Source organism: Notothenia rossii (assembly GCF_949606895.1).
Source record: "Notothenia rossii genome assembly, chromosome: 6".
Classification (NCBI taxonomy): Eukaryota; Metazoa; Chordata; class Actinopteri; order Perciformes; family Nototheniidae; genus Notothenia; species Notothenia rossii.
Genome location: NC_136909.1, coordinates 78,770,222 through 78,793,820, shown reverse-complemented (window position 1 = coordinate 78,793,820; position 23,599 = coordinate 78,770,222). Strand labels below are relative to the sequence as shown.

Below are 23,599 nucleotides of genomic sequence, written 5' to 3'. Positions count from 1 at the left end.
TCTGTGTGTGTGTTTGTTGGAGGGTTGCTGAGTGGGGTAAGTCCTTGCCATCTGTCCACACTGAGAGTCGTGAAGTCAGTGCTGCCAAGTCAGGCATGAAAGCAGCGAGAGGTCTGTCTGTGTGCCGCCACACTCCCACATTAAACACTCACATAACTGACACATAAAGAGACGCCTCAGTTTCCAGCGACATCATTTGAGATGGACTTTTTAATGGGAATGTGGCTTGCAGGTGGGTGTACTTTAATGATAGGCTCTCACTGCCACAACATGCACTCTGTAAGTGAAGCACTCTGACAGAGACCTTTCTGCACACCTTTCATTTATTTGCATGTTGTTCAGGGGAAAATATTGTGTCGAACCATTGATAAATTCACAAAAAGAAATGATTGTATCAGAAACACGTCTCAATTTCTCACCCCTGCAGCTTTCAGCCTGAGAAAGAACTCATAGGTGTATTTTACAGTGGTAAGAAATGTTTCTGTGGTATGTGATATATTTCTGTACCAAAAGCAATAAAAAACGGTATAAAATGTTTTTTCCCGCAGCAGAGGGAAATGCAGAGTAGGTGAAACCGCTCGTTCATTGTTGTTTATTCCTTCTGGAGAACTTACAATGACCATAAATATTTTCGCCGTATTTATAGTCACTTCACAAAGACTTCAACAGGGAAATAAAAAAGTTTTATACAACCATAATACACATCCTATATTTGAAGGTAAAACTGTTTGCAATTCCTGGAACTTAATGACCACATGCCAAATGCAGCTATAAATACCAACTAGGGACACTAGCTGATGGATGGACCGTAATAATAATGGAATCAAATGTTCTTTTGTTTTCCCTCAGTGTGTACTTGAAGGTTATGAAGGTGTTGATCCAAATCTACAACAACAAAAAAGGAATACAACTAGAAGAATAGTACAGCAGCTGCAAAGAAAACATGAACCAGAAGAAATGTGGCTAAACATTTCAATCTCATCATTGTTTTTTCATCCTTCTGCTTTTGGAGTTATGACCCAAACACACCGTAAACGATGAATAAGCCGTGGTTGAAAGTAATTAAGTATATCTACTTTTGTTGACATTCGTACATATTCTTTACTTGAGTATTTCCATACTTAATTTTTGAGGCAAATATTGTATTTGTTTACTCCACTACATCTATTTTAACACTCAGTTACTTTGTACATATATAAAAACACATGATAAGCTGATATGGCATAATGCAGTACTGTAATACTAACCTACACAGTATTTCACGTACTTCTTCCAACACTTCCAATAATGAAATGCTCCATTTGAAGTAGTCTAACTTTACTAGCTTGGTGAAGAGGCTTCTCCACACGAGTACTCAGGTTACATGCTTTAACACCTCACAGCCCAACACCCACTGGATCGATCTCCTCTCACATAGCAGTTCATTATCACTCCCCTCTGTGAACCCCACAGCTTCTTTATGGTTCAAGCAATTAATGTCACCCACTCACATGGCCCTTTAAAAGCCATAGTTAGAACAATACATTCATGGGCATCGGTGCATGTTTGCATTTTTAATAGTCGCTGAATTAGTGATAGGCTCTGATTACACAATACATTGGTTGAAAAGGTCCAGGAAGTACATTCACCCTTGTCCAATATGATTGCTCCCACAATTCAATTATCTCTGCCCTTCTCACCCACCTGTTTTCTCCATCCATCACACTTTTCGTTACCTTGTGTGATATTTAACTGATGATTTATATCCACTCCATTTTCCATTCGAGTAGAAGTCCTGCATTACAGTCGAGATCACCAGGCAGTGTGCCAGAAACCAAACTGCCTTTCCACTCTGCCTGGGGAACTTCATTACCTTGGGTGTGTTAGTGTGTGTGTGTGTGTGTGTGTGTGTGTGTGTGTGTGTGTGTGTGTGTGTGTGTGTGTGTGTGTGTGTGTGTGTGTGTGTGTGTGTGTGTGTGTGTGTGTGTGTGTGTGTGTGTGTGTGTGTGTGTGTGTGTGTGTGTGTTTTGCAGCTTCTGACTCTTGGGGGATTAAAAGAGGAAACTTTTGGAGGAGATTGGCTGTTCATTACTTTATAAAAAAAAAAGAGCCCAGTTTGGATTTAAGGTCTATGTGCAGAGTTCAGATCGGTAAACAGCAGCGAGATAAAGTTGGGGATTTAATGGAATAGTGTGTTCAGGTGTGAAAAGTAATAACTTTAATCAACACGTTTTCTGTCATTGACACACCGTAGCACTATGTTCTGTAAAATCAATTCCAAAGCCAGCAGGTTACCAGATAAGTTCAATATCCCTGCTGGCAATTCAAGTCTTTGACTCTGATTTCCTACCACCTCTCTTTACCAATCTCCCTGTCTTATTATACATCCATGGTCTCTTGTCTCCTTCAATCTCTTCCATTTCCTTCTTCAGAACCAACTCCATTACGACTGCATGCTCTTAAAAAGCTGGCAGGCTCCGACTAGTCCTCTGAATGACACTGAATAGATAGGCTGGTACTTTGATACTTTAATTGTCATAGATGCTCCCATACAAACCGAAATAGGTTTGGAGCTGTCTGCAGCATACGCATTAAGATGCCAAGCATGGGACCTCGCAATTTATTTAGGAACTTGTAGTTTTAATGGCACAGCAGAATAGAGTCTCAGTCCTGTCACATTGTATACCCAAATTGGTTTGCTGAAAACACATTTGAATGAATGAGTCCCTGTTTTGGAAGCAGCTACAGTATTAGTGACTGGAATTGTCTTATGTTGCATAATTCATATTCAATTGATGTGTATAACAGCTTCAAACATATTTTATTATTTTATTTTCAATATAGGCTACTCAGCCACAGGGGCGAAAAGACAAGTGGAGAAGCATGAGCAGACTAACAAATTCATTTTGTTTATGTTGTTTTAAGTGCAGCAGACAGTGTAATTGGATACATGACATTTATCAATGGGACATAAAGAAAGACTATAAATAATTTACACAAGAATCTACAGACATGTCCGGGCTCTGTGAGGCTGTACAGAAACACACAAGTGCTTTGAGCTAAATGCTAACGGATGCTAACAATGACAAGTTTCAACGTGTCTTATCAGAATTCCTTTATTCGTCCCACAAAGGGGAAATGAACGGTGTTACAGCAAAGTATAGATAGAGACAAAGAGAATAGAACACTATAATAAACTAAAAGGAGTGCAAATTGTATTTCAAGAATTTAAGAAATGTAGACGTACAAATTCAAGTAGAAAGTAAGTAGCAGGTTTAGCTAGCATTTGCTAATTTGCACTGTAAAGCATGTCAAGCTGCTATAAAGCTATTTATAAGAGAAAGTCATTCGTTTTGCAGGTTTTCAGTCAAAGGATTGCACAAATACATATTGTTTTACATGATTGGTATTATTTGAAACATTTTGTACAATACATCATGAAATGTCTATAGCCTACCAAACTTAATAGCAATCTATCTAATAGTGAAAGCATTTTACTCAGAATCACAGATGTAGTTTTTGTGATGACACTGGATGAAAGTTTAGAGGATCACATCACAAGTCTTTAGGGGTTCATCCTTCTGGAACAATGAACTTCTCTCTAACCATTTCTCTCTGGACCAAAGTGGTAGACTGAACAACAATCCATATTCCTCTGAGCCAGACCGCTTCCTTGGCGGAAAAGAAAATCCATGTGTCTCCTCTCTTGGGGAGAATCGTTCGTCCTTTTGTAACCCAAGTAGAAACTCAATGAAAGCCAAAAGGCACAGCAATGTTCAAGACAGATTTCTCCGGATAATTACAGTGTCATCCTCCACAATTATTCAAATACTGAGTACATGGAAGGTGATGAGAAGAGATTGAGTTAAAGGCTTTCTTCATTAAAGAAAAAAATCTAATATCCTAGAAAGGCTTAATTGACACTAATTGCTCCACTAATGAGTTTCTAAATGGGCTCTTAAGATGTTTTACAGCCGTCCTTGTGATACAAGTGGAAATCCCAAAAATTGGCTCCCTTTTTAATTATTTTAGGAAATCTGAAAGGAATGATGTATTTAAAGAAAAACCCTTCTGACACTGTCTTTCCATTTCATGTCTCTGAATAGTGAATTAGGAAATGTGCTTCTAAAAGGAGTGCAGATTGATCAATGCAATAAAAAAAAATTCTGACATTTGTAAGGGAAACTTCTGCAGCAATGGAGAGTCAGGACTCAGAGAGACACGAGGAGAGTTGGAGATTTGGTGTGAAACAATGATGTTTATTACAAGTCAACGGCCGGAGAATTCATATCACAAGTCACAGCAGCAAAAGTTTCTGACTGCACGGGTGGGTTGTCATGTCAATTCTGACCAGCGTATCTCTCGATAGACCTTTTAACTAGTTTACAGAGAGTGAATGAGCATATTGGGGGAGGCGTAAACATCTGGAGACACAGGAGATGTCTCTCACATCGGTGGAGCTTAGAAAGCCAGTGTTCTCACAGTCGTAAACCATTTCGTGACCAAGAGTTGAACTGGTTTATCAAGATAGCTGGAGCCTCCCATTCCTTAAGAGAGATAACAGAGCCAGGGTTTGGTCGTAAACATCAACACACAGAATAGGTTAAATATCTAAAGTAAAGACAGAAATATTCTTTGACAGTTCCTCCCTTTTTATCATCTTTGATAACCTGAAAACATTAGTCTACTAATAATTTGGTCAATACTTAAATCAATAGGCGTCTTCAGATTTGAGTGTGCTCTTACACAACATCAATGACATCACAAAGTAGAATAAGACTGAAACATTCAATCACAATGATTGCTCAGCCAATCATAATAAAAAATCCTCTCTCATCAGTGTTTGATCATCTGTTGTCAAAAGCACAATAATGAACACACATAAATCACAGATGCATAATAGCAAAAAACATCTACTTCAAAATAATATGTTTTAACATTTAACCATTAGTTGATCTCACTTATCAAACTATAAAATCAAAACCAGCATGCAGTTTAAAGGTTTACTTCAAGGCAATCACTAGTCAAAAGCATTTTAAACTCAGGATCATAAGAGATCCAGCTAAGGTGGTCCTGCATGTCTTCTATTACTTCATTGATAAAGGTAAAACTGCTCATGTGACGAGAAAAAAAACAGGCGGACAAAATCAATGTTTTTCAATGATTCTTTATATACAAAAACAATATACACAGTCTGGACATCACAATAGCTGTGTTGGGGATATATGACATCATTCTTTGACTTCACAGATCATAAAAGAAAAAAAATCAATGCATTTCAATGGCTGTTTTTCAAATTGGAGGTTTAACATTGTGACTGACACTTGTGAATCTCCAGCAAATCACTACACCTTCCTATGGCTCTCTGATTTGATTTGTGAATGTGATAAAGGAAGCCTCAAGAACCATCACAAGAGCAGACATCCTCAAATGTAAACATGTTCATGAACTGGTGGTAGTTTTACGGTACTGCAAATAAACAGCAGCACCTGGGAAAAGTTTGTTGGTGGATGTGGATGTTTAAAACACCTCAACTGGAATTTTAGAGAAATATTTTAAATCTAATGGCAGGAATTCTTTGTTTGCATCTTTAAATTTCACATTATCAACAATGCAAGGGCTGCGTGCTGTGCTAAAACTTTGATTTGGTCTCAATAAGGTTAATTGTGTTTACCTTACAGCTTCATTTAAGATGGGATGAGACAGATTGCAGTCATAAACGTTTGACAGGACTCGCTCCTTGTGATTAATACTGTCTGGTTCAACCATCTGTCAATGCTCGTCCACGCTAGACGCAATACCTAATTATATCCTAAAGTATGGATGTGTGCATCGGTGAACAGAATAAAAAGGGCCCAGACCAGCACTCCACTGTGTTAAAAAGTCACCTGTGTAATAAAATAGACAACACCAGATGCAAGCAGCATATTCATGTTTACTAAGCATTGACTGGATCGAAGCTTTCCAAGTAAGACTTTTGATTGTATCTAAAGCGTTATTTATTTTTTTACAGTATTTGCTGTATTATGTTCAGCTTTATAGACAAGAGGCTGATATATGTCTCTTAAGATATGTTTCTGGACGCTGTTTCCTTTATATATAGCATAGCTAAAGAGGTATGGGAGATTTGGAGGGGACTATATGCAGCAAAGGGTCGAGGGTGGGAGTCGAACCCGCGCCTCTGCGGTTCGGACTCAGCATTAGTACACGGTACATAAAGAAGCTCATTTCACACTATGTGCAGACAACCAAATTAACTGTGCCCAAGCCAATGTAGTTTACATTTTCATATCCTACTTTGTGCAAGGTGACCTAAGGTTATCGGAAGAAATAAATCCAACTTGAAGTCCGGAACGGATAATAAATTGATTTTCAACTGAGTCTTCATCCATCAAAAACCTACTGCACTGCACCTGCTGACTAAAGTTGAAGTGGAGGTGGAACAGACTAGGAAATAAGCAGTGAAAGATGATTTGTCAGTGATCTATTTAGGAAACAGGAAGGTCTGGAAACAGGGCAGTCCTTGAATGAACTGTTCTCTGTATGAAGGGAACTGTTGATTTCATTATTATTGTCTGGGGATAATAAAAAATAAGACCATTAAAATCAGAGCTTAAAACATGTACATGTTATATTGTATCATACTGGTAGTAAAAGTGATTTCAATGTATGCACATGCTCGATATACATTATGTACAAAATAATCAATATATATAACAACATAGACATTGACATGAAGGAATACTGTTGGTTGTTTTCCATCACTGTACATCATTTTCATGAGACAACCTCCGCACAGATTCAGAAGCACAAAGAAGAAATGTTTCCTTTTCAGTTACTATTGTGAATAATGACGGGTCATGTTGGGTTCTGTGGTCTATTGTGAGAACACACGCCTTTGGACGTCAGCAAGCTCAATCTGTCAATCACTATTCAGCAAAATATCTCCTTGACAGTTCAATGTGCTGGGGAGAAAAATCACTTTTTGTTTGTTTTGCTTCTCAAATTATTCCTTAAAATACATCTGAGAGCAAGTTATAAATTCAGATTATCTGTGTTTCTACACCAACTTTCTTTTTGCGTAAGCTCAGCAAACATTCTGGCTTTCACACACAACAATAAAATCATTATTAATTGACCGCTTTTGCATTTTGCTTCAACACACACCTTAAGCAGAACATCTTAAATTGCACCGAAGGGGAACATTAAAGCATGACATCTTTATATTTAAACTCCTCACACTAAATATCAATTTAGATGTAAGAGAGTCTTCTTTTTAAGAGTGCAAAAGGAAATCCCATTAATAATACATAGACCTGTTTACTAATCTCCACAATGACTGCTTAGATAACTACAACACAGAGACATTATATTTGACCTTAAATGTGAAATTAAAGGAATAGTTGAACATTTGGCGATAAGCTAACATTCACATTATTTGCCAGGAGTTAGATGAGAAGATAAATACCACTCTCATGCTCTGTGATAAAGAAAAAAGTCTACCATCACCTTTACCATTCCCCCTGCTCCCAGTGTTCATGCTAAGCTAAACTAAGCTAATCACATGCTAGTGGAATCGATCTTCTTATCCAACACAAAGCAAGAAAGTGAACAAGTGCCTTTCATCACTGGAACAATGATTTTGACTGACAATGTATTTGCTGATTATTTTCTCAAGAAATATGATTCAATTAAAAACACGTGGGTTTGCTATCCTGGCTCCAAAATGGTGGAATGAGCTCCCCATTGACATCAGGACAGCAGGAAGCCTACACATCTTCCGGCGCAGACTAAAAACGTATCTCTTTCGATTCCACTTTGAGCGATAGAATGACTAACAAAGCACTTATATACTAACAAAGGGCTGGCTTATCTAAAGCTGAGTAGCACTTAATATGTTTTGGCTCTATGAAACCTGATGTACTTATATGATTCTGGGTTCTTCTAGTTTGTATCTTCTTGGTCGAAAGTACTTATTGTAAGTTGCTTTGGATAAAAGCGTCAGCTAAATGTAACGTAATGTAAACCTTTCATCTATAAATCATCAGAAAAAGATGCTAAATACTGAAAAACCAACCAGTATTCAGTTCGATGTCGTTTAGGGTTAAAACAAATCACAATCTCTCAAGCAATTTCTTGGCAGCGTTGCTTAAAATCTGACTGAAATGACTTAGTTTTGCAAAATGTATCAATTGTTTCACCTCTAGTCTATTTCCCAAAGTTAAACAGTTGTTCTGGTTTGAAATAGAATCAAACACATCTTCAGCGCTGGATACAAGGTGCATGTAAGGACAAGATTGAAAAAGGACCACTTGTGAGGAAATCTCCTAAGTATCTACCGCGGGCTGACAGCTTAAATGCAAAAGCATGTTCGAGGAAATGGAAAATAAAGTACTTCTTTGAGAGGACTGTTCTTTGCTTCAGAGGTGAAACTCTGAGCATCGTTTCTCTATTAATAAAAACATCAAAGGGAATCTGCCAGATGAAATCACTGAAATGAGAAGATCAACATTGAAAAATGTCTGCTTTTTCTTTGGAGGTAAAAGCTTAAAGTGGATCCAACAGCAAGTCGAGCACTTTGTGACCAGGCACTAAAATACTCAATACAATAAATATGATGGTACATGATCAGTGTGTATCATCAGGAGGACTGCTGAGGGATTACCATTGGCCAGAGCTGGAGTCATTTCCATTGCACTTCACTGTGAGGGCCTCAGGTGCAGAGCAACCCGTCATCTTTAGCCATTATAAATATAACACTCGCAGATTATTCTTCATCTATATACACATCTTCATCCTCACTCTCTATAACTCTTATGATATAATGCCCTCTAGTGGCCATATACTTTAAATATGTCTATGAATTGAACTGCAGTATTTCAGATACAGCGCCAAGAGGCCCTCTCCTTCCCTCTGATCTATGACAAAGGCACTGTCATCAGCACACAAACACCCAATCACTGCCGTTTCCTGCTCTGTGAGGATGTCCTTATATGGACATTTGGCAGCTTTGTGAAAAGGCATACCGCGGCCAATACACAAACCATTGATTACAATTAAGCCACATTCACTGCTAAGAGGTTCATCAGTTCCCCCCCTGGGACTTCTCATGACAAATCCTGAAGTGAAACAAAAACATACTAGCAGGTTTTGGCTATCTACAATAAATAATCTAATCTGAGCGCTATACACTCTACTGGTCTTCTGACTGTAGATAAGTGCAAATGTTTCACTGGTGTCCATGATGGCCGAGGCCTTAAGACACACCTGTAGCCGTCACTAAAGACAGAAGTACATAACATCAGGTGCACGAGGGTCCCCAAGCAGAGTGAGCTGTCCTGCGGGGAGCCGTGCACGAGAGCTTGTGCTGCTGACGTCCAACTGGCAGGGAGAGCACTTAGGGCCGATGGAATCTGGAGAAAAAAATGATACACAAACACACAGTCTTAGTTGATGAAAAAACAACACGCATACAGTTTAAAATAACATTTTTAGTTGATGTCAACGCAGAGATATTCATTTAGGGTTTTATGGGTTGCAATCAAATTGCACGTAAATGGTTTGTTATTAATCTTCCCATAAAGTTGTTTTAAGTAAAAGTCCTGAACCACATCGAGAACAATTATTTAGCAGGTGTTTAAAAAGCAGAAAAATAAGAACCTCCACAGTGTTTAATAATCCAGTAATACATTCAATGATCTACTGCTGCCACAATTTCATCTGATATGGATTTTTACCAGGCACAGAAACACTTCTTAAACACCTGCTTTCACAGATTTCAAAGTATCGTGTGCTGCAGTGTATTGCTTTAGACTAGAGAATGAAAATGGTCTGATGTGAGGATTTTTTTGTGATGAAGATGAATGATTTAGATTCTGCAGGAATAGATGAAGGTGATATTGGTTTCACTTAATATTATGGAATACAAAAGATATGGTAAGATTATATTGTCTTTATCCCTTGGGGACATTGATGTGCAGCAGTTGCAATAAAAAAGGGGGGAAAGTGCAACATAATAATAACAACATTAGGGGGAAAATCCCAAATAAATGATATACAATATAAGGTAAACAGTTTGGATAATAGAAATATAAACAGGATAATGTTAAGTGTTTGTATTCTATTTTTGTATTGAAAAGCTGTTCTTTAGGACTTTCACGCTCACAATATTTGTTCAAAAGACATTGGCGAAACAAGAACTATGCAGTAACACATATTGAGCATCTTCTACTCAAGCTAAAGCCACCATATTAACTGATTTGAGTCAAACAGAGTGTAGTTCATTTGGAAAAATATATTAGACTCAAATGTGTATCACTTTTTACCGGTGGATTGAATCCCTCTGCCACACAGATTTAATAACATACGAGAGCGTGAAACTGCACTTTATTGGCAATCAATGGCGGAGATTAATGAACTGGAGCAGCAGGTGCAGGTGTGTATATCATCATGACTTTACTGTTGGAGGAAATGTCTTCTGAGGACAAGAGTTGTATAAATATTGATCAATGTGATCTAATAAAACAGTAGGATTGACGGTGATAAATTACTAATGAAGCAGGAGCATAGACTGTATATGTATAGATGTATGTAGTGTCCGTGACGTCACCCATCAGTTTCTGCAGGGTTGCTGTGAAGCCCGAAGCAAAAAGTCAAAATCAACAAAATGTATTGAAAGACCAATCTTTATTTTCAGGTGACTCTTCTTTTAAATGAAACCTTCAGAAATGAGATATTATTAGTATTGACAATCTAAAAAACTGAGCAACTCAACAGCTAACTTTACATTTGTTATTGTCCAAGCATTTGTCACACTCATTTTCCCCCCTCTCATATTCACAGTGTGAACGGATTGAGACAGCGTGGTGTCCAGAGAGCTGCAGGGACTTCAGGGAGAAACCTCAGTGTGATGGACGTCCTGTCTGTGCCGGAGAGGGCTTTCCTCTGCGTGGAGGATCAGGATTCATTTTCCTCGTGGATGTTCTTCTTGACCCTCGGAGAAGGAGAAAGTGGTGAGGCAGTCGTGTCCTTTCCTAAGAGAAATTACAAGAAACATAAAACATGACATTATTGCAGAGCAAGTGTTTTATTTATGAAAGAGGTGTGTTTGTGTGTTAAGATATCATTGTTTTTTTTATTTCAACAGTGAGCTACAAAGATAATCAGATTATGAATGAACAGTATGAAGTTCATCAACATTAAAATATATTCTATTATCAAAATAATGTTGAACTGTTATCAAAACTTAGTGCAACTGTAGTTTCTTGCTCTGTTCGGCTGTCTCACTGAAATAATCACTTTTACCACATATACACAATATAAAGAGATAAATAGTAGCAATTCTTAGCATGTGTTAAATCATTTTTGCTTTCAATACATTGAAATAAGAAAGTTGACAAAAGTAATGTTGCTTGTTAGCATCTAAAATGTAACCTTTTGCATGCAAAGAACCTTCAACTTCATTGATGTGTAGGTGATCTAGCATGAGGTAAAGTTGAATGGAATGTATATCAGTGTATTATAGTCAATACTTCATCTTTTTTAAATGTTTCTTGATTCTTTGTACAGTATAAGAAAAAAGGGTATTTGTACCTTGGAGTATGTGCTGAAGTCCACTTCTGTCTCACTCTCTGGTCCAGCCTGTCTGGATCCCCTAGAGGAGACTTAAAACAAACAGATATGTGAAAAGTAACGTGTTGGTTACAAGCTTATGTACATGCAAACAATACAACTTATTCTCTTCGGTTGGATTGAGTTTAGTCAGGGTCCTTTTTATTTGACTGACTTGGAAGAACAAATGTAATGCAATGTATAAGCAATCATTTCCTTGTCCCTGAAGACCTGACTACGCTATTCATCGTCCTTACATGCAGGCATGTTACATGTTCACGATCTACAGCCACAATAAGTCAGTTTCTCGAATGTTACAATAAAATAAATAGTAAGCATTAGTACAATTTATTAAAACAACATTTGGGTTTGTTCGTTAATATGATGGTAACGTTAACTCACTAGCAAACTAACTATCTAATGTACGAGGATGACCTTATTTTACCTCACACAGAAGCCTTTTGTTCTACAGTACAATCCCTCTTAATGATTAACACTTCTCTATTATGTTTTAACTTGGATGCTACGGATAGCATCGTTAGCACTTATGTAGCTTCTTCTCGCTCAAATGCTAACCCAAGTCTAAACATTCACGTTAGCTCAATACAAACAGTAAGAAATAAAGTGCTTGAATTTCACTTACCGAAGAAACCGCATTCATGGACGGTAAGTTAAGTCCGATATTTACATGAACACTCCACCAGGCACCAACACAACACGTCTAGGGCTGCAACTAAAAACTGTTTTGATAATCAATTAATCTGTCGATTAGTTCTACGATTAATCGGATAAAAAACACGCCAAAAAAAGGTTTTCCATTTTCATAACATCAACACACAAAAACAACCCAAATGTAGGCTATAAACAAATGCAAAAGCTACAGCTTGTTTTGAACAAAAAATGTGTCTCTTTAGGTTGCTCGAACAAAAACAATGTTCTTTCAAATTATCAACAATGATAACTAACCCAAAAAAAAAGGTTGCTTGAATAGACCTGAGCCGTTATAAATAATAATACATTATAAAGTATTATTATTATTTACTCCTTAAATACAGCACACAGTGTCTCAACCCGACCTAGGCTACTTTCAGCAAATTTGCAATGACTTTGAAATAGCTGAATCAATAAATTGGCATAGTTTAAATAAGTTTAAATAAGTCAAGTTAGTCGTTAGTTTGTTTAGTATTTGGCCGTGTCTAAGCCGGATAATGTGCAGCGAGCCGGTCATTATTGGAAAAAAAAAACCCACCGACAGTATGATCAGAGAGACCGACGCAAAGCGCAGGGATCTTGATCTTGATGTTTTTATTTGTTTTCATTGACCACTTCGCTGCACATTATCCCTTACTTGTCATGCAATATTGAGCAAACAACCATATTAGATAAACGAGAAGCTTGATGTGAAACGCAAAACATGCTATCAGTCTAGTTTCTCGTAACTTACGGTGTTGTTGAGCACCGTAAGTTACAGTTGTTCTGATCATGGCTCCAACATATTTACGTTTCAGATGTTCCCGCATCACTGTGGTGCTCCCGCGCCATGCAAGTTTGATTTTACATAGTTTGCAGGTAACACACTTTAGCTAGGAGCAGCAGTCACAGCAGAGACGTGTCCCTCGAGGTGAAAAAGAAACTCCCTGAACCATTGTCAGGAAGGTGGAAATCTAAGTATATCCAGAATATGTTTTTTTGGATCCAGGCTAGAAACATGATTATTTCTGCTGTAAAGTTGGGCATTTTAACATGGGGGTCTATGGAAATAGCGCCTTTCTGCATCCATCCCCTATCGGCCAATAGATGAACTGCGGTTTGTGGCACCTCCTTATGGGCTTCACGGCTCTGCCCCAGAGTTTGCCGCTTGAGAACGGGAGTTAGTGGCACACCTGACTAAATGGTGAAGGTCATTGACCGCTGGCGTACCTGGTGAACTGTTTGCTGTCTTCATGAACCGTCATCTCACGGCTCTTAAACTCGTTCAGCTCCTTACGGATAGCAGCCTGAGGGAAGAACACACACACACACACACACACACACACACACACACACACACACACACACACACACACACACACACACACACACACACACACACACACACACACACACACACACACACACACACACACACACACACACACACACACACACACACACACACACACACACACACACACACACACAATGATAAAATGCACCTAGCAGGACAAGGCCACCTGTTCCCCTAACCCACACACTCACAACACATCCAATACACAGCTGTGTTTTCTACTCTAATCCCATCCAGTCTGTGGCCTCTCATTTGGACTTTCAAACTCTTTTGCATACTTTCCATAAATGTGCCCAGATACAGTCTTTACTCCAGGGAGCTACCTACAATTTATAGTACTATGTAAACATGTAAATAAGTACTGGCATGAACAATATACATGAGAATGTACACAGCAGAACAAAGATGCATTGTGTTTCCTTCTTTTAGATATATTGATTTGATCTTGTCTGTTTTTATAAAACACCATCAATAATTTAATATAGAAAGTAACTAACAAACTCTTAAAGGTGGGGTAGGTCATTTTGGAGAAACCAGCTAGAGTGTGCTAGAATTTGAAAATACACAACCGGAAAAAATCTGCCACTTCCTCACAGAGCCCCTCCTCCAACACACACAAATGCGCACATGACCAATGAAGGCACAAGATAAGTTTGTGCACAGATTGAAGGCTGACAGGCAGGTAGGCCATCCAGTTATTTTAGCCGGGCCGGCTCAGATGATTGGTCGTGCTTTTGAAAGTACTACGGCTTCCACAGATGACATTTTTTTATGGATTTTTTGTCAAAGCACTTCAGATATTCATTGCTATTGGGATGTCAAGAGCATTCAATGGAATATAACACAAAGTGTTTCTGAAATAAATTACATACCCCAACTTTAAGTGTTATTAAACTATATATGAAATCCTAACTATGTATGAGCTTGTTGCAGTCATTCTCTTTCGTCTGTCAGGGTTTAGTGATCAGGAGGTGTATTGGTTGTGATTTATGTATGATTTGTAATTCTTAACATCAACAGCAGAGGGCATGCTTGACATAAAGACTGCCCTCCAACCCACCCTGAGGGCCTTTATCCTTCTATGAGGTTTTGCAAGACATGAGGACCTTTGAACAGGAGTTATGGTGCATGCACTACAATTCTTTCTGACACATGTTTCATCTTGCATGTGATCAAACATATATGGTGTGTACTTTATATCTTAGTAGTTTTATCATGTATCTTAATACACCAATCCCGTTCCATAAGAATACATTCTTCTGAGTCCTATTTGTTGTTTATTACAACAGTAATGCCCACAGTTTGGAAATTATATACTTAACAAATGCATAAAGGCAAATGTTCAAGTGTCTTTTGTCAATGCAGTGACATCCTTTAACCACTTAAAGTTGCATTTAGAGGCCGATCTAAATCTTAATCTAACAATTAAAAAAATGATGGACATGGACTAATACTTACATAAAAAAGTGAAACAGTAATCATCTATTAACCAATAAATCAAGGTTTTGCAATGCAGCATATTCAGTTAAGCACCTTGTCGGAGGGAGTAAGCCGGGTCCAGGGTTTGTCCGCCCGCCGGTCATAATCCTTGGCGTCCGTTACCTCCACATACTCGTTGAAACGCAGGATCCTGCGGGCCACGAGCTCTGCGACTGTAGGCCTCACACTCAGCTACACATACAGAGGAAGAAGCACATTAACATCAAGAACAGTCTTCTCAGTTAAAGTCAAACAAGCTGGTCATGCCCTGTATTTATTATGTAAACATTTTTTCATGTGAGCATATGTTAATTTAACCAAGAGCTGCAAAGGAAGAATATTCCACAGTTTCAAAAGTGTTAGCTCCATTTGTGACCACTAGAGGGCTGTTATGTTCACATAAGCATCTTTTCTGCACATCAGCCAAAAGGTGGAGCAAAACACATTAGCAGCTAAATATAGACTGTCTCCGTCCTATTTGATCTTTGTAATGTGTGTGTGTGTGTGTGTGTGTGTGTGTGTGTGTGTGTGTGTGTGTGTGTGTGTGTGTGTGTGTGTGTACTTGTGTGTGTTTACAGTACCTTTCTGGAGAGTCTCCTTTTAATCTCTTGTCTGGCTTCTTGCTCCTCAGATTCATTTTTTTCTGCACGCAGAGAAGCAACAGAGTCATTTCACACCTACAGTACTGTGTCTGCAAGAGCCTCTGCTACTATTTATAACAGCAAGATGTGATTCGCCATACAAGCGTGGCCATCCATGGCTGTAGAGTGGTGTGATGCCTGAACATAAACAACAGCTAAAGGAGATATATATATTCAGATTTTTTACACTCACACTCAATCACTCAATGCATTAAGGCGTGGTTGAGAATATCTGCTCAAACTAAGCATCAAGGGAGGAGCAGCAAGGATTTAAACTAATTGGCATGGTTGTTTGTGCCAGACAAACTGGTTTTGAGTATTTCAGAAGCTTTTGACCTACATGGGTTCTCACGCACAACCACATCTAAAGTTAACAGACACAAAGAGAAAATATCTAGATTTGAGCATGTCTAAAACGAGGTCAAAGGAGCAGATTGTAGAGATTTGAGCTGATACAAAGGCAACAGTGACTCAAATAACCGTGTTATCACAAAGGAAAGCAGAAGAGAACACAAAGATGTCAAACATTAAGCACATGGGCTACAGCAGCAGAGGACCACACCGATAGTTACTGCTGTCAGCTTACAACAAGGAAACTGAAGCTACAATTGGCCAATTAAAGAATGAGGGAATGGGGCATAAATATTGATTTCTGCTGCTACACTCACAAGGTAGGGTCAGAATTGGGTGTAAACAGCATGGAAGCATGGATCCATACTGCATTGTACCATCAACAGAGGCTGGGGATAATTTTTTGGGCAAACTTTGGCTCCAAAATTGACACAATTTATAATTTATACGTCACAGCCTATTAGAGTATTTCTGCCCTTGTCCATTCCTGTATGAGCAACCAATCCTCTGATGGCTACTTTTATTACAATACACACCATTACATGTTTACATCATCTAAAACTAGTTTGCTTTAACATAGAAATGTGTTTACTGAACTCAAGTGATGTTCATTCATTAGATGCTGGCCTCATTCTGCTGGTGTTGACCAGACTGGGGCTGTGTTGCACTGTAGACACGTAGTATCAAGTAAGTATCAACACCTTCAGATGGATGCCATGCACTGAAGTTGCAAACCAACTGGTTGCAAAATATTGTTATGAAGATGTGTCAGTAGATCAGTATCACATCTTGGCCGTTTAGCAGCTGTTGTTTATTTAATGTGTTCAGTTACAGCCTCACATAACTGATAGTGTTCATAACATGTCATTTCAAAGGGATAAACTTGATCAAAACAATGATCAGATATATTTGAAAGTCATGTTATACCTGTTGGGTTATGCCATAGTTGTTTGGACATACCTTAGATATAATCAACGGTTTCAGAGTTTTACTTTGAATGTGTTGTATCCAACACAAACTGGTGATTGTTGTTGGTTGCTATTTTTGGTGTGTTTTCCACTTAGCAATAAGCATATTATATTCAGTCTTTAGTAGGAGAAAAAGCAGTTTGAGCTGGTTTGGATAGGCCAAGAGCAAAACAAGTTGTTATCCAATATACTTAGCTGAAAGCCTTCTTTTTGGTCTCAGAAATGCAAAGTTGGCAAAAAAAGCAATCCTGCTAACCCTCTAGAATGATTTAAATCCTGCTTGGTAGTATAACACATATTTATTGACTATTTGACAGTCATTTTATCAGGGTAAGTGTGTATTGTGCAAAATGCAGCCTTACTAAGTGACCTGAACTAACTTGAATTTTATTAACGCAGTATACTAGTCCGTAAACTCACTTTTGATCCAGCCTGTGAAATAATACAGACCTCAGTGTGACACAGCTTCTAATAGACTGTAACTCATAATTTAGACGGGCATATCTGTGTCATCTCTTTGCTTAATGAAGCACGCGACTCTGTATCTGGCAATTTGTTGCAGCCACAGCTGGAACACCACAGAACCTGTTATAACTTAAAACATCTTTTCTTTATCAGATATGAAACTTTATGTCATAAGGACACACAATATTGGTGTTGCAATCATCAGCTATTCCTGCCTTTTATTTGTGCGAAAAATGGACATAAAAACAGCTTTGCAGAAAATAAAGTCAGGATTGGATGGACATTTTATTATTCACTATTATCAAATCTAGCTGTTTATAATATATCATTTTATTAATTGTAATCCCCCAACAGTTATTTTGCCAGATTTTTATTTTTCTATTTTGAGCTAATTCCATGGATAGATGATTATACAGTATGTTGTGAGAGTACTTTTTTATGTATTACGTTCATAATATTGCAATAGCTAAAAAAAAAAAAGTTTCTAAACATGATGACACCCTAGAAAAGCTGCATTACATCACCCCTCAGTGTTATAGTGTATTTCAGAAACTCACGCTTGAGGATGTTTCTCTGCTCCAGCTCGTCTGTGCTGGGTCTTTGGCTCAGGCGCCTGAAAAGAGAAAACTGTGTTCACGTACTTCCTTACACGCAGCTGATAAGAAATCATTCAAACATAACACTGACTTCAGAATAATACACATCAATTATAACAGTTACATTTGGGAAAAAACATTATTATTTCACACCCTCTTCTTGTTGCTAATCCAAGTGCTGTTTGCCACCAGCCTTTCTGCCTCGTCTGGTAGTAAACTTACAGAAAGAACTTTTTTTTTTTTTTAAACTAATAAACCGCCCACAACTACACCATAAAACAGTCTCTCTTATTACCGTAAAGCCCTGCCAAATCCAATATGAAAATTCACACCTAGCTACAGTTTCACAGCATGGTGAGTGTGTGAGTGTGTACCTGACTAGTTTGGAGCCAATCATCTGGCGGAACTCACTTCTCTCCATCTCAGAGCTCCGCGGCAGAATGTTTTTCTCCTCCAGCTCTCTCTGGCTGGGTCTGTTCCCGAGCTTGATGTTCAGGGTGTCTCGTCGGCGGATCTTAATGGCCAGGGGGCCTGGAACAGAGACATAGAGCTAGTCAAAGGCCTTAAAAAACCTGCATCATGTTCACATCAACTGCTAGCTCAGATTAGCCTATAGCTACAAATCTGATCATTTCTCATCAACTATCACGACACCTTCAAAGTGAATGTGTTCTGTTTTTCCTGGTTGAAAGCTCAACTGAACCCTTAATGATATTTAAAACGTTGATTCATATCACAAACTTCAGGTGAACAACTTTGAATTGTTGGAATATAAGAGGAGCCTAATAAACTGGTCAGTGTACTCTTAAAACCATCACTTCAATTGTAATTCAAACCAAGAGCTGCTTGGGTCTCTCTAGTTTGTACGCTGCTTTTACGAAACTAATAGCATATCCTTGTGAAATACCAAACACATGCACCCTACACGTGACAGTCGATGTGTCACGAGGAGCTTCTCTAAAATGTTTGTATTACAGGCGTTTTCCTGTGTTCCTGTTGTGTGATGCTTAACAAAACTCATGCCGTACTGGTTGTGTACTCGTCTTCCTCCTCATCTTCCTCCTCATCGCGGTACAGGATTGGTCCATCAGAGTCAGAGTCGCTAGTTGTGCTGTATCTCGGCCGATCGGGGATCACCGTCACTTCGGCTTTCTCTGTGTTCACAGTGAGGCCCTGTGTCCTTTCTGACTGGCCCTCTGCAGACCTGCGGGCAACGACAAAGAAACAAATACTGAGAAATGTTAAGCTGTAAATGTTAATACTTGTAGTTATTTGCACACAACAAACTATTGATATACTGCCAGTATTGACTGTTAAGACCAGCAATGCTCTATGGAATTATCAGAACTGACATTCGGAGAACACGAATGTCAGGAATGTTTCACCAACTCTCATGGCCTCGCTACATTTTTACCTGGGGCTGTTATCCACTGCAGACTCGGTTTCTCCTGTCGTCTTCTTTTCTTCCTCTCCTCCCTCCCCTCCTGTTCTCCCCCGTTTCTCCCCTTGTAAGTTGTTGCCCATCTCTCCTTCAGTGAACGAAGTGTCCTCTGTGGCACCGTTGATATGGGGAGACTGGGCAGTGGACTCAGAGGCCACACCCTTTTGTGTCTCCTCACCAGCAGTGGAGCATTTGGGAACAGATTTAGGCTCTCCAGCCGGTTGAGAGGCAGCCTGAGATCCCTCTGTGTTACTGCCTGAGGCTTTAGAGGAGGCATGCTTGGTTTCTGAGGAAAAGGACGAGCTTTTTAACTGCCCGGGGGTGCTAGGAGTCTCTGCGGGGGGCTTTTGAGGTACGGAGGAAGAGCTGTTTGATTTCCGGATGTTCCTTGCATTGGTCCCCCCAGTTTCTGATCCACCGTCTTTGGACGCACGAGAACGAGGGGTGGTGGCGGGGGCGGTTTTTGTCGTGGATCCTGTCTTCTTTGGCTGGGTGGATTTGTCTGAGAACAAGCCGGAGAGAAAGAGAAAGAGAAAGAGAGAAGGGTAATATTAGACTTTTTTGTCGGTAGGTGTTCCAGCTTCCTCCAACAGGAAAACGTGCAGGTTTTGTAAACATAACTCAATATCTGCTGGTGTGTATACATATTCTGTGTCTTACATATTTACTTTAAAGTCCAACAATGTGACATTGAGTCCTCTTCTTTCCATTAAAACTGTTTCGGTTGTCTTAAATGTACTGTTCATATAAATGTTATTATTAAAAAAGGAGGAAAAGGGGCTTTGGGGAAATGTTTCTTTTGTCTCAGTTGGCTGGAGGAGTCTGTGTTTCACTGACAGCCGCCTGCAGGCTTGGCTCCGGTGGGGGAACGAGGGAAAAAGTTGTAAAACTTGCGCTGAAGCAAACAAATCATGGGCAGAAATATAATCATTTGGTTTCTACATTTTACTAAAAGGAAAACTTAGAACCGGTGATTTACTGAACAGATATGTATGAAAGAGTAACTTTAATTGCATTAAGTAGGGCTGTGACATAATGGGGACATAATCCATCATTATTGATTACTTAATAAATGCAACCTTTGATGTTTAGGCTATAAAAACATTCACATTGCCATTTGTATGTCCTTGACAAATCCAGTGAATACTGACTGTAGCTCTGTGTTGGTGAAAGCCGAGGAGGAGGGGTGTTTAATTACTAAGAACACTAGTGAAACACATTTTTTCACACGTCTCCAGTCACTAAAAATAAAATGCACAAATGCGTTTTTCAGAAAAGACTGCATGAAAAGCACATGTAATATTCTGACTCTAGGCTGCTTAGTTCAAGCATGCTGCAAGTAGCACACACACACACAGAAGCACACACACACACACACACACACACACACACACACACACACACACACACACACACACACACACACACACACACACACACACACACACACACACACACACACACACACACACACACACACACACACACACACACACACACACACACACACACACACACACACACACACACACACACACACACACACACACACACACACACACACACACACACACACACACACACACACACACACACACACACACACACACACACACACACCATGATGGAAGGGATAAATGGATGAAGGGTGATGATCATGCCCTAGCATCATGTCATAAATCAAAACCACAGGAGCTTGACAGAGGGCATGTTATGCTACACCGACCTCAGTCACACTCATGTGCTCTGGCTCACACAAACACACACACTCACAGTGAGGTTGTACAGAGCTGAGAAAAAAACAAACACATTTTCACTTCTGCTTTCTCAGAAACAGATATCATAAACCCTTGCTCACATTTACTCACTTGACCTGAAATACCTTCTGGTTATAAAAGGACAGTTTCAAGAGGGAGGGACGGGGAATTCTATCAATAAGCTTGACTCACTAGTTTCAGACGGCTCTCTTTATTCTATTTAATAGTGTAACAGGCACAGTTTCCATGCAGGGAGGCAAGCAGGCAAGAACACTGACAGGCAAACTAGCTCCAGTCCCAGTTAGCCGAACTTACCAATCACACGACTAGTGGTGTTAGTGCTCCGCGGGTTAGCTTTAGCCTGAGTGGACGTGCCTGTCTTGCCTGTGGTTTTAGTAGTCTTTTTAATCCCCGGAGCACCCTCCCTGTGCTTGGTGGTGGCGGCAGTGCTACCCGCAGGTTTGGAAGGAGCCGGCAGAGTGGCGCTTTGCTGTCTTTGTTTTTGCACATCTCGAGGTCTCACCTGCTTTCCCCGGGTGAGGGGTTTAGGGGCGGACCTCTCTGAGCAAATCAGTGGAAACAGGAAGGTTTTGAGAGGTTAAAAAAGGGATTAAAAGCAAGAAAAGAAGATGCAGATCGGATTCAGAAATTGTTATTTAGTCAAGCAAAGAAAGAGAATGGAAGATAAGAGGTGATTAGGACAGAGCTGACGATGTTAGTCTTGTAGTTTTGCTAGAAGGATGTATCAAGTTTGGAATATGTTAGATAAAATGTACAGATTGACCTTCCCTACCCTTCACCGTGAAGGCATGTGTGTTCTGTTACTATATTAGCAGTGTGTGTTCCCTTTGCCTTTCTGCTTATCGACAAATGGACAAACAAATGGCTCTGAGCTCAATGCTAACAGGGTTGAAATGAGCACAGCGTAACACTTAAGCATCAGACAGAAGCACAGTGGCTGTCTCCTGAGGGAGAGGGAGGCATTAGCAGAGGGCTGCTGCTGGGTTTAGACTGACAATGCCTGCTGCATAATGGGAATATCTATCTGAACACATTAGACTGTCAGAGATCCCACAGAGGATTTCATATCAGTCAGAAACATGCTGCCAGCCGGTACAAATGCATTCCCCGAAAGAGGGGGGAAAGACTTCAAAGCAACAAACATCTAAAAAAAAACTGCAACAATTAGTTCTAACTTATAAATATTATATTTGTTGTACTGGACACATTTATACCAATACAGAATATCTCCATATCCTTGAAGTTGAACTTGGAGCCTTTTATGCTTCAGGTGTCAAAGTTCTTCATAGATAGAAGCTTTCTTGCTCTTTTCTCATTTGTATTTTGCCCCCGACCATTCTTTCTTTTCTGTGTCCAGGTATAACAAACTTGAAATTATCGAGAACTTATTGGGGGCTTTCATATTGTATAATGTATGCTTAGTTCTAAGTGTTATTCCTTGGATAATTGTTCAGGTATTATAGATAGAATTGGAGAATGAGACCTCAATTCAATGGATAACTAGTACAGAGTTGAGTTCCTATAGTAAAGTCTCCAAGTAGTCTCATATTACAGGACACATACCAACAGCTGGCGTTTGGCCTCCGTTAGTTACCTGTTTTGTTTTCAGTGCTGGCGGGCCCGGTGGCCTGCTCCTCCAGCGCCGTTTCTGGAGACTCAATGTCAACTTTGACCTCTTCTGATGTCACACTTGATGTGGCATGGCCATTCTGATTTTCACTGCTGATTGGTTCCTCTAGAAAAGGTAAAACATTGTTAACAGTGAAACTGAGATGCTAGAAACAGGGTTCATACACTTTTTCACCAATGATTTTCAATGACTTCTCCATGACCTTTACCTCATTTTCCATGACCAAAAACATGACTCTTTCTTAGCGGTAACACTGAAAATGGTTTATTTTAACATGGAACAGGAAAATAAGGTCTGCATATGAAACATGTTGGTCCTATCTAAAACAAATCAAAAATAGTAGGCTTACTAGCTTCTACAGGCTAAAGCAACTAAAATCTCTCACCAGCAAAACACCTCGTCAGTTAAATGCCATTTTACGTTCATTACTATACGATACAGTATTTATTATCATTATAGTATTACTATTTCAACGATTAGATAAAAATATAAATTATATTTGATGCAACTTTAGTTACATTTCCATGACTTTTCTAAAACTTTGGGAAATATATTGTTTTCCATAACCTTTCCAGGGCCTGGAATTAGCATTTTGAATTTCCATGACTTTTCCA

The 23,599-nt window shown here is 39.3% G+C and overlaps 1 protein-coding gene across 6 annotated transcripts in view; it reads right to left on the bottom strand.

Annotated features, from left to right (window-relative positions):
• Positions 1–5,130: 5,130 nt before the first annotated feature.
• Positions 5,131–23,599, bottom strand: part of phactr2 (phosphatase and actin regulator 2) — a 43,827-nt gene continuing 25,358 nt past the window's right edge. For 3 of the 6 annotated variants that reach the window (XM_079688384.1, XM_079688386.1, XM_079688385.1), the window contains 10 exons: positions 22,950–23,090; positions 21,719–21,895; positions 19,551–20,079; positions 19,165–19,340; positions 18,511–18,667; positions 18,098–18,153; positions 15,697–15,758; positions 15,170–15,307; positions 13,510–13,586; positions 5,131–9,392 (listed from right to left, as the gene is read on the bottom strand). In XM_079688384.1, the coding sequence (XP_079544510.1) occupies positions 9,377–9,392; positions 13,510–13,586; positions 15,170–15,307; positions 15,697–15,758; positions 18,098–18,153; positions 18,511–18,667; positions 19,165–19,340; positions 19,551–20,079; positions 21,719–21,895; positions 22,950–23,090 (1,529 nt within the window). In that variant the 3' untranslated portion in view covers positions 5,131–9,376. Of the gene's footprint in view, positions 9,393–10,646; positions 11,013–11,571; positions 11,643–13,509; positions 13,587–15,169; positions 15,308–15,696; positions 15,759–18,097; positions 18,154–18,510; positions 18,668–19,164; positions 19,341–19,550; positions 20,080–21,718; positions 21,896–22,949; positions 23,091–23,599 lie in introns of those variants that run through there. The other 3 variants (XR_013809428.1, XM_079688387.1, XM_079688388.1) reach the window with 3 other exon arrangements.